Source organism: Suillus subalutaceus (genome assembly GCF_016647625.1).
Source record: "Suillus subalutaceus strain FC151 chromosome Unknown DFJ58scaffold_571, whole genome shotgun sequence".
In the NCBI taxonomy this organism is placed as follows: Eukaryota; Fungi; Basidiomycota; class Agaricomycetes; order Boletales; family Suillaceae; genus Suillus; species Suillus subalutaceus.
In genome coordinates, this window is record NW_024540820.1 from 1 (window position 1) to 10991 (window position 10991).

At 47.1% G+C, this 10991-nt stretch overlaps 5 protein-coding genes across 5 annotated transcripts; 2 read left to right on the top strand and 3 right to left on the bottom strand.

Moving 5' to 3' along the window:
- Window positions 1–972: 972 nt before the first annotated feature.
- On the bottom strand, window positions 973–4475 carry DFJ58DRAFT_637569 (uncharacterized protein; the record flags this gene model as incomplete). The annotated part of the gene is made up of 4 exons (XM_041381304.1): window positions 973–1221; window positions 2745–3254; window positions 3307–3484; window positions 4366–4475. Coding segments are annotated over 4 exons (1047 nt in total), but the record flags the coding sequence as incomplete, so codon positions are not given.
- Window positions 4476–5135: 660 nt separating this feature from the next.
- Window positions 5136–5425, top strand: DFJ58DRAFT_738866 (uncharacterized protein; the record flags this gene model as incomplete). The annotated part of the gene is made up of 2 exons (XM_041387012.1): window positions 5136–5315; window positions 5366–5425. The coding sequence occupies 2 exons, from the start codon at window positions 5136–5138 to the stop codon at window positions 5423–5425; spliced, it is 240 nt and encodes a 79-aa protein (XP_041234814.1).
- Window positions 5426–5485: 60 nt separating this feature from the next.
- On the top strand, window positions 5486–5719 carry DFJ58DRAFT_738867 (uncharacterized protein; the record flags this gene model as incomplete). The annotated part of the gene is made up of 2 exons (XM_041387013.1): window positions 5486–5621; window positions 5676–5719. 2 exons carry the CDS (start codon window positions 5486–5488, stop codon window positions 5717–5719), a joined length of 180 nt encoding a protein of 59 aa, XP_041234815.1.
- Window positions 5720–7042: 1323 nt separating this feature from the next.
- Window positions 7043–7423, bottom strand: DFJ58DRAFT_672961 (uncharacterized protein; the record flags this gene model as incomplete). Its single annotated transcript, XM_041383044.1, has 1 exon — window positions 7043–7423. A coding segment is annotated over one exon (381 nt), but the record flags the coding sequence as incomplete, so codon positions are not given.
- On the bottom strand, window positions 7424–7627 carry DFJ58DRAFT_672962 (uncharacterized protein; the record flags this gene model as incomplete). The annotated part of the gene is made up of 1 exon (XM_041383045.1): window positions 7424–7627. A coding segment is annotated over one exon (204 nt), but the record flags the coding sequence as incomplete, so codon positions are not given.
- Window positions 7628–10991: the final 3364 nt, after the last annotated feature.

Consider the following 10991-nt stretch of genomic DNA (forward strand, 5'->3'; position numbering starts at 1 on the left):
GAGGGTCTGTGCAGGCCGTATGATGCTGATATCATGAAAATCGGTGTCCTGGAGCCGAAGCTTAAACCAGACTTGTAGTTTGTCGAAGGGAAGTGGAGTAGTGGGTCCAGCTCTTCTAGCCCCCCCAATAGTATGGATGTGATCCCTCCCGTGAGTATCCTCACGACGAAGAAAGTCGGCAATGGCTGGTCGTAAGTCGGGAAGGCCAAACTTAATGGCAGCATCGTCAACAGATATATTTCTGATGGATGGGTCGTAGGCGAGGTGGAACACTGTGCGTTCAATAACGAACGAGCGCAATGGCACAGGGACTGTTCCCGCTTCCCTGTGCTGAAGGACCTTGGCAATGCCCAGGGTATTTGTTCATCGCTAGAAGGTGTGGGATATCATGATCGACATCTGCGTCGAAATCAACATCGCCATCATCGTGATCGTCGTCTGCATCGAGATCAACGTTGTCATTGACATCGCCAACGTCATCTGAACCCTGCCGCTTCGAGTCTGCCATATTGTTAAGCAGACTCATAGCGAGGTCAAAGCGGCGGCACTTATCGGTACGGTCAAGATGGCGACATATCTGGGGATTGTGTTGTTGTTGCTGGGAGCGAGCAGGATCCTTGATTTCCGTTATGTGCGCATGTTTGGTGGTGTCGGCGGTCCATTGCAGAGAAACTCCAGTGTTCCTTATGCTCAGAACTATGGACTGCATGAGCTCCAGCTTTGGTATGTACCAGTTCTCAATGACTCCACCACGCTGACCACGACGAAATCCACCATCTATAATTGCATCTTTGTTGGCGTGAAATTCTTCAAGGGCCGTGGAAATACGGGTGACTGTACGAGGTACCGAAAGTCCATGAGAGCTCGTACGGCAACCATCACGGTGCTAGGTACTGCGTCCACGCTGACCGCGACAATTGAGCGCTGGATGTCACGCTGAGCGCGTCCTGTAACCTGTTTAAGTTTTGAAATCCCGCCATGAAAATGACGGAACCCAGTGATGACCTGCAACACAGAGAACCGAAAATCGATCTCTGTGTCACCGACTGCGCAAATGAGCCACTTTACATCGTGGTCGTAGAACTCGCGATGGATGAGGTGAAGAAACTCGGGAGTAAGAAAGTGTGATGGATCACTGAGGGGCCAATCTAGCCAGAATGGTGTGTTGACGCCATTCAGACGAAACTTCTGGGCCTCACGGTGTCTTAATAACCGAGGGGTCTTATATAAATACGTGTAAGAATGTAATGACACCACAATTACACTGGATAAGACTTCTTGCCAGTCCTCGATTAACACGGTCTACGACTTTTCTTCTTTCGTGGTAGATAACGTGTGAGTTCTTGGGAGGCTCGCTAAACCAATCAGTCAGATTAACTTAGCCGGAGCTTTATTATCTCTGATTGAAAACTATGGGATTGTCTAGGATATACCGTCTAGACACTTGAACTGGTTTCCTGAATATACGGTTAACTGTTGAGAAAGCTGGTCTCAAATGTGACTACGTGGACCAAAGCTTGTGTTGGTCAATATACAAATACCTGGTGAGAACGCTGGTCTCACAAATAACAACAAATGACAAATATAAAACAATGACAAATAACAACAATGACCAAAGCTCGTGTTGGTCAGTATACAAATACCTGGTGAGAATGCTGGTCTCACAAAAAAACAACGGTGACCAAAGCTCGTGTTGGTCAGTAAACACTACGTGGTGAGAACACTGGTCTCACAAAACTGGGTTTCTATCGCGAGAAACTTACGTAATCTCAAGGGAAACACTTTCCCTGCACTTGCCTGGACAGTTCTTACAAAGGAATGGGCTTTGGTAAGCAGCAATTTGTTCAGACTGAAGCTTCTTAGGTGAGAGTTCAATTTGCTCAAGTGGGAGTTCTTGAATGCAACAAGTGGGAGATCTATTTTTTGGGGGAGAATGGGCTCTCCTTATATACATTTTGTGTGGGAATATTATGTAAGTAAAAAGGTGATGTAATGACTTCAGAATGTGAGAAGAATATTCCAAAAACTGGAGCAGAATGTTCTAGCAGGTGCAAAAAGAACATTCCAGAATATTCATGGTGGGATAATGACATCATTCTGAGTCACTATGAGTCACTATGAGTCATTATGAGTCATTGGAATGTTCTAGCAAATTCCATGGAACATGACATCATTATGACATCACTATGATATCATATCTTTCAACCAAAATACCTGCAGGAGTGTAGGTGAAGTCCTATGACATCATTATGACATCATACCCTGTAGGTACAATTTTATGAAGCATCTGATTAGTCAGAGCATCCTAATAGAAAAGTAAAGTAAAGAAACACTAGAGAAAACAACTCAGAAATAATGGAACAAATAATAGTACACAATACGCGGGCTTTTTAGATAGGTTTTTGTTAGGCTTTGAACTTTTCTCTATGGGTTTCTCTAGCCAAAGTGAATAAGCCAAAGGAAAGGCAATACCTTAACCTTCATTTTGCTTCTCATATCAACTAGGTCATTATGTGATTCCCATCTCACATATGACTTTTCTTCAAAACATGGTGGATTCATGAATCACTGAGGGAAAACTGAAACTATTGGACCAAGGTTTGATACCAAGGTATGGGTTGACTAGTCTGAGGACTAAGCTAACAGACTTTGTCTTTTAGGGGGATACCTAGTAGTCATGTCCATGCATGATTCCCAAATCATGCAGGACAACGGAAAAAAGCCTTGATGTCATCGGGATCAACTTTACTCCGTGCAGTAGCCAGCTGGGAGAGTGTAGTTGCTCGTGTGCGAGGTTCGTGACGGAAAGAATCTCCAAACTGTTTATACATGGCCATAGTAACCGGAGAGGTTTTCCCGCCAACGGCAGCCAGCATCATGGCCTCCGGGGTGTCGACAATATAGCTTGCGAGCGGTGTGAAACAGTAGCGACTGTGTCCGATAGGATCTGACAGCATGACCCCTTCGCGGGTGGCTACCTTGAGTGGACGTAGAACTATATCCAAGCATTCGTGAATGAGGCGATCCTCAAGTACACCTCGCATGCGTTTCTTCTTGTAGATGAATTTTGGGACGGGGAGTAGAGCAGTAAGGACAAAGGCATTCGAAGACGATTTGAGTCGGGTAGACATGCGTATGTTAGCAAGGCTAACGAGAAGGGGATGTGCAACTCTGTCGCCCGTCATGGTCGATACATTCGTCTTGTCAGATGATAAGATGGTCCCAAGGAGTGTTGCACCTTTTGGTAGGGCTGACTGTCCGAAAACTGATAAGTATGACAACTCGCACAAATGATACTATGCGTACCTGCATATTCCACACGTCATCACCTGTCGCCCATTCCGAGAACACGCGACACAACCTCTGTGCAGTGGTATACACCCTGCAAGGCGTAAAGTCCAGCTGATCATGAAAGGCAGGATGGTTGAGAAGGCTTGAAATACAATCCAGGGGATTGCACTGTAGAGACTCCATTGCGAGTAGCCTCACAAAGGCCGTATTTCCACTTCGTCTCCACTAACGCGCGCTATATACGACAAGGCGACTTAAACGCGCTAAACGCGCGACGCTTCCGCCTAATCCGCGCATCCGTGCATCTGGCACCTATAGCGCGCCTCTATAGCGCCTTTCGCGTTACTACGGCGCCTTTGCGCGCGCTTTCGCGCTTTACCTTCGCGTTCGCTTTTCCAAGTCGCCTGTCCTCTGCACGTCCTGTCCTGTCCCTCTATGATCCGCTGGTGCGTCTCCCTTTATCTTTTCAACTGACTTTAGCTATATACCTCGTCTGTTTACACATATTTCCTTATTCTACAACACAACAACTCTTTTTTGCTTTGCTTCCGCTTCGGCTCAGCGCCTGGGAACATTTACCTTAGACATGGGGACTCTGATAGATTTTTCACTTACTTACTTACTCACTACATCCCATCATCCTGCATCAGTGTATACTGTGAATCAATTTCTATTCATTTGCAACACAACCACTGCGCGACTCTCTATTCTTTTGCAACAAGCTCTCTTGAGAAAATCTTGAGAGACCTTCGCGCTACTTCCGCCTCTTCACTGCCCCCTATAGCGCACCTATAGCGCGCTTGTTGCGCCTCGCGGTTCCGCCTACATCGCGCTTTCGCCTTTCGTCGCGTTAACGCGCGTTTCGCGTTTACAAGGCGTCTCGCACCCGCGCTTTGCGCAGATTCCCTTGCTGACTCGTTCAGCGCATCCCCTCGCATTTACTCGAGGAAAAGACTCAGTAAAGATCCTCTTGGGCCGACTTCTACTCGCGTTCGAGGACTACTGCAGGCGACTTATCTTATATTTTTCAGTATAGACCCACTCACGATTCCTCATCTTCAGCGCCAATACAACACAACGGGCAATTTTGTAGGAAATTTTGTAGGTATGATTTGAGACATCCAGCGCGGACCGCTGGGCAACATTTCCGCTCTACTGCGAAGTTCCTTGGCCGAAAGGAATGACAACGGAAGGGTCTTTATCTGAATCACTTAGAAAAATTGTAAATATTATCGACGAATTTGTTACTCACCATCTCGAGTGAAAGAAAACTGTCTATCTTCCCCATGCTCAATCCTGAGCGAAGGAGCCACAACCCAACTTCCCAGTCTTTCCGGCTGCTGAATGGGTAATACGGATTCATTGCACGGTGTTTGCTGTTATTGTCGGAATTGAATAGATCGAGGAACGTGTAGCCCTTGCCGTATGTTTGAGCGCAGTCAGGATATGAGTCGATAACTTCCGAGTTGTGAGTTGGCATTCCCTGGCTCTCACTACCACCAGTACTCCCTCGAGACATCTCATCCCAATCCCCAAAACCACCAGACTCGATGTCGGGTATATTCGGTCCATCGTCCATATCCATGGAAATATTTGGTTCATCATCCGAGTCCATACGAGAGTCATCAGACTCGGGGCGAAAGCATGCCAAATCCTGCAGCCACGTACTGCACCCAGAATGAGGTTGGCTCATGTGACGAGCAACAGCGACGTCGTTCTTGAAACCGCCTTTGCCGCATGAAGGACACTGGAATGATGACATAGCGTGCACGTGAGAATTCTGAGACGTTCAACTGTAAAGGTATTGATTCCGGAATCCGAACATATTAGTTTTTCAGTCCCTCATGTCCGAGTCAAGCCACACACCAATACATCTCAATCTGAATGTCTCTAGTGATAGTGACGTATCATCGGCGTCACGTATGCGCCCGCGATGCAATAAGTGGCAAGCCAACTATGTCCTGGGTGACTCTGGCAGTGGTATCGCAGATTTGTACAATGTGGTCGACGCTATTGGCTCAATGGTAAGTGACTGTGATATCTTACTAGGCAATGCTCGTTCACATGCCCACAGACCATCAACGATGTTGATGATCTTGAAGCCAACCTCATCATGGACCTTGCAAGGGCCTGACGTGATGTATTCGATGCAGAGAAAACACTTGCCGATTGCATCGTCCGAGAACATGAAGTCATGACGTCTCTTTCAAAACACAAGTCCGCCATCTCTAAGCGCAAGCTCGACAAGGCGGATGTAGGATTGGGTCATATGCGCATCACATTCAGGAAACATGGTCTTTCTCACCACCCAGCGCCACACAATCTTCACGGTAAGTACGCCTATCATTTACATAGTACTACCAACTAACACCTTCGTATCATAGACTCATTCGCATCCTGCCGTCAGGTCGCCATCCAGTTGGACTGATGACAAGTACCTTCTTTTGATTTGTATCAAATAGAAACATTGTATTTGGCAGTAGTACTCTCACTACATATGATTCGGCCATGAAATTTTGTTTATGTCTTGACCTTGGCGGATGTGCTTCAAATTGTTTTAATTTTCTAAGTATAGCTCTAGCTCAAACTACATACTAATAGTAGCGCTTGAGAAATGGAAATGGTGACTAGTACTAGTATTTTACTGACAAACACTGTAAGCAGCTGTACACCCTGTGAGCTCTGTCCCTCTGTGGGTTGCTGTGAGGAACTAGTATCAGAAAATGTCGATGCTGGGAGAAATCTACTGTGAGCTCTGTGCCGCTGTGGGGCACTGTGGGTTACTGTGGGAAACTGTCGGAAATGTTATGTCTGTGGAGAAAATTGGGGTTTACTGATGTAGTACGGGTAATACGGTACCCATACCCGTATGGGTACGGTGTTGATCTTCCAACCCGCAGGTACACTCATCTTTTCGTCCCTTAATATTTGGTAAATGCAAGTTAAAACACTGCTTTTCCGACTTAATAGACTTTTGCAAAAGCAAATTCAGGGCGTGCCCAAGCTCTTAAGTCCAGATTGCCAAAAAGCAAGAAAAGTTGTATTAAGCACAATAAGTCATAAATGATAATACTACTGCTAGTACTACTACCATGGCTCACTGACAGATCAGCAAAACTGTGTTGGCTGGCATTTTTCTGAATCATTCGTGGAATGGAAGGGGAGAACAGAGGATGGGGTACTAGTAGTGACAACAACCATATATTCGAAGTCAAATATGAGACTGAGGTTCTGAGCACGCTCTTCGTCAGAGGTTTGGAATTCATGAATGAGGGTGACTGTGACTTACTGATGGTGTGATTAACATCCATATATTCGAAGACAAATGTGAGACTGCACAATCTTCTTCATCTCTTCATCAGAGGGTTGGAATTCACAAATGAGGGTGACTGTGACTTACTGATGGTGTGATAACAGCCATATATTTGAAGATGAATGTGAGACTGACATTCCAAGCACGATCTTCTTCATCTCTTCATCAGACAAATGAGTACCATTGTGTCGAAATGGAGGGATGAACCTGGCAAGACCGCACCTGTGTGCATCATCTTCTTCCAGGATGTGTTAGTGTGGAGAGATGATGTCGAAATGGGGGGACGAACCTGGCAAGCGTAACAAGACTGCACCTGTGCACATCATCTTCTTTCAGGATGTGCTAATGTGGAGGGATGAATAGGCTGCACCCATGCACATCATTTTCTTCTGAGATGGTGAATGAGTACCACTGCGCACCAAAGAAGAATAGTCTCACCTAAGATGTGATCTCAAATGTGTGGTGATCTGCAAACCTGTTTACATAGAATGTGCAGAAGGCATCATATGAGTCATAGTGTTTGAGGTTCTCTGGGATGGGATGCGTTCCATAGATCGGAATGAGGTGTGCAGCCCAGTAAATGGAATCAATATGGATAATTCCAATTAGTGGAGAATGGTCAGTATCATATGAAGGTTTTACAATCCACATGCCAGTGTCCTCGTCAGGTCCATTGCTGGCTTTCTCGAACCAGTGCACTACAGCACATGGATATGAAACCGCCTCAAACGTGAAAGAGAAAAAGCACATGACACGGCCTATGTCCATCCCCCCCATCCCTTCAACAGCTGCATTTGTGTTCACAAACACACAATCATATCATGGTGCCTCGTTTCTCCAAAGAGGACAAGCACGTGTATGCTCCCAGCGCATGCCACTGATACTGCTGCGGTCGCTAGGCGCATAGAATGTCGAAGATGCAGAGTTGAACACTTGAATTTTCCCATCAAATCGAGGACAACTTGCAAGTGGGACGTCAGATGGAGAAGGTTCGTAATCTGGATGCAATTGTTTGAATAGGAATCAGTGGAGAAGGTTGTAGAGACGGGGGGTAGAGATTTCTGTACTTAAATCAGGTACAGTTTGTGCACGTTTACATTCTGCGCAATAACGAAAATAATGAGGTATTGATTGTCAAATATAAGCTGGCTTACAGTGTGTTTTTGCTAACTGAACATGGGCCTGGACCAGCATTGGGCCGTCGATGATTTTGCCTTCTTCATTGTCACCCTGGATAGTGACATTGGGGTCTGGTGTCATATACCATATATCCGGTTACAGATCCGATGATCTGGATCTCAGATCCGATCCAGATCCGATGAACATATCCGTCGTCCGGTCCACAGATCCGCTTTGATTCTTATTTCATTTCCTGTTCATATAACTCTAACTATCGTTCATCTCCTTTCGGTATTCCTGTACACCGGTATACCGGTTATCCTTTACTTCCGCTTTGCTTACTGATCCGCTACACGTACGAATCCGCTTTTACTTGTACTTCATTCCCGGTTCATGATTCGTGATCCATCCAACTTACCAATACGCTCCACTTAGACTTTGCTTATTGATCATTCCGTTAGCTATCCGTAGTATATAAACCTTTGTATATGCGCTGTAGTAGATCAGTTCGAATATCATCTTAGATTGCACTCATTCCGTCTGGACTCTGAGTCCCTCCGTTATCCATCCGGACTTGAGTACGCTACTCTTGTCTACTCCGAGACTTAGGATAGATTCCTATAGTCTACATATCCGCCTCTGTCTTCGGACAGTCCTCACCCGTTAGCTTCCAGTCCGGATCCGATCCGGATTGGCCGTTACTCTATATACGCGATACTTTAGCTCTCTGAAATAAGGGGCAAGACTCGGGAAAGGGGCACAGCGCACGAGCTGAGGCCGAAGCCCTTCGGATCCGATACTACTTGAGTACGGTCTTAACAGTATATTCGAACTCATACCTTTCCGAGTTACTTAACATCTATCATGCCTCCTACCAAGACACAAACAACTCTGCACGCGGTCGGACTAACCTCCCTCCGTCGTGATCCGACACCTATAGTCAACACCTTCACCAGTTTCTCTCAGCGCCGCGTTAGCGCCCACGGAACCGCTCAAACCATATCCGAACTCCTTAATCGTCGACACCCCGGAAACCCCAACACGCACTCCTGCCGTAGGACCTCCGGACGATGATGATCCCGATGATGGTGATGATGATTTCCCTGGTAATCCACCCGATGATAACGGTGGTGATCCGGATGATGATGATGATGAAAATGACGGTCTAAACCCACAAGACCGCGTTATGCTTCGACTCTCAGAAGCCATCGATAACCTCGCTCGCAATAATCGTCGCGCGCCCGCATCCGAAGATTCTAGAGTCAAGGTCCGAGAACCGGATACCTTCGACGGATCCGAACCACGGAAGCTCCGTGCGTTCTTTGTCCAGTGTGAGCTTAACTTCCAGAGCAAGCCTAAGGCTTTCCGTACCGGAAGGGCTAAAGTCAACTTCGCCCAATCCTACCTTAAGGGTATGGCCCTTGAATGGTTTGAACCGGATCTCCTGTCCGATGATTTGGACGACCATCCGGATTGGATGGATGACTATTCCGTGTTCATGCTTGAACTCCAAGCCAACTTCGGGCCTCATGACCCATCCGGTGATGCAGAAATGCAGCTCGAACAGCTCCACATGCGCGATGGACAGCGCATCAACAAGTACGTTGTGGAATTCCAGCGTCTTGCTTCACAGGTTCGTGGCTGGGGCGACGGAGCCTTACGACGCCAATTCTACAACGGACTCCCGGCCCGTATCAAGGATGAAATCAGTCGCATGGGTAAACCCTCTACTCTTTCCGAATACAAAGTCCTCGCTCAGACTATCGACGCCCGATACTGGGAACGGAAGGGAGAGATCTCTCGAGAAGCTAAACCCACTTCATCCACTACCCCTAAGCAATCTGCTTCTGACCGGACGAACTCCAATACGTCCGGATCCGGAAATCACAAATCCGGAAACTCCCATGATCAGAAGTCTACAAAGCCATCCGCGTCCTCGAACTCGTCCGCTCCTAAAGTTCCGGATCTTACTTCCAAGCTGGGTAAGGACGGAAAGTTAACGTCCGAAGAGCGGCAGAGAAGGATGGACAAGAAACTCTGCTTATTCTGTGGTGGGCCCGGCCATACTGCTCGGGAATGCACCAAGTCTACTTCGCGTGCTGCCAAAGGCCGCGCTGCAGTAGTCGCTCCGGAAGTCAAACCGGATGTCTCTACTGAGACAAAAAAATAGTCCGCGACTCTCCTAGCTCCGTGCAGGAAGAGGGTCGCGTTGACTCTGCCTGCACAAAGGAGTTAAGACTCAACGCTGTCGCGCTCTCGGATCCGACTTCCCTCTGTCCATATGTTTCACTTCCGTTACTTCCATCCGTATCCGAATTTCCAGCTCTTGTAGATTGTGGTTCTTCTCATTGTTTCATAGATACTGCGTTCATCCGAAAACACAAAATCCCTACATATCCGATACCTACGATTCCGCTCCGCTTGTTTGATGGTACTTGTAATAATACTATTTCCGAAGCTATAGATTTGTCCGTCCGCTTTCCGTCCGGTGTAGTCACCTCTGATACGTTCTACGTTACCCCCTTTGGATTCATCTTGTTTTATCGTTCTTGGATATAGCTGGCTCACCCGACACAATCCGTTGATTGACTGGGTTTTGGGCAGCATCGAATTCCGGACGACATCTCATGGAATGCCATCGACCCCTCCGACGTCACTTCCGTCCTCGGATATCCCTCCTCCGACGGAAACCATACCTCCTCCGACTACATCCGTACCCTCCGCTGATAACACTGTTCCTAATATATCCCTAATCAATGCAGTTGCCTTTTGCCGGGCCTGCAAGTTAGAAGGATCGGTCCAGTTCAGTATATACCTTCGACCATCCGGTGTCGATCTCCGATCCGCTTCTCTATCGTCCGATCCTCCGGATCTATCCAAAATTCCTTCGGACTATCACGAGTTTGCGGATGTCTTCGACAAGGGAAAGGCTGGTCAGCTTCCCCACATCGTCCTTATGATCTAAACATAGATCTGGAAGAAGGAACTAGTCCTCCCCTCGGAACTATCTATTCTCTATCCCCGGTCGAGCTTGCAGCCCTCCGGAAGTTTCTTGATGAAAATATTGCCTCTGGACTCCTCCGCTCCTCATCCTCTCCTCACGGAGCTCCGGTCCTATTTGTCAAGAAAAAGGACGGATCCCTCCGCCTTTGTGTGGATTTCCGTGGACTCAACCAGATCACTAAGAAAGACCGATATCCATTACCCCTCATTGCCGACCTATTAGACTCTCCGAGCCGTGCTAAAGTTTATACCAAAATCGACCTCC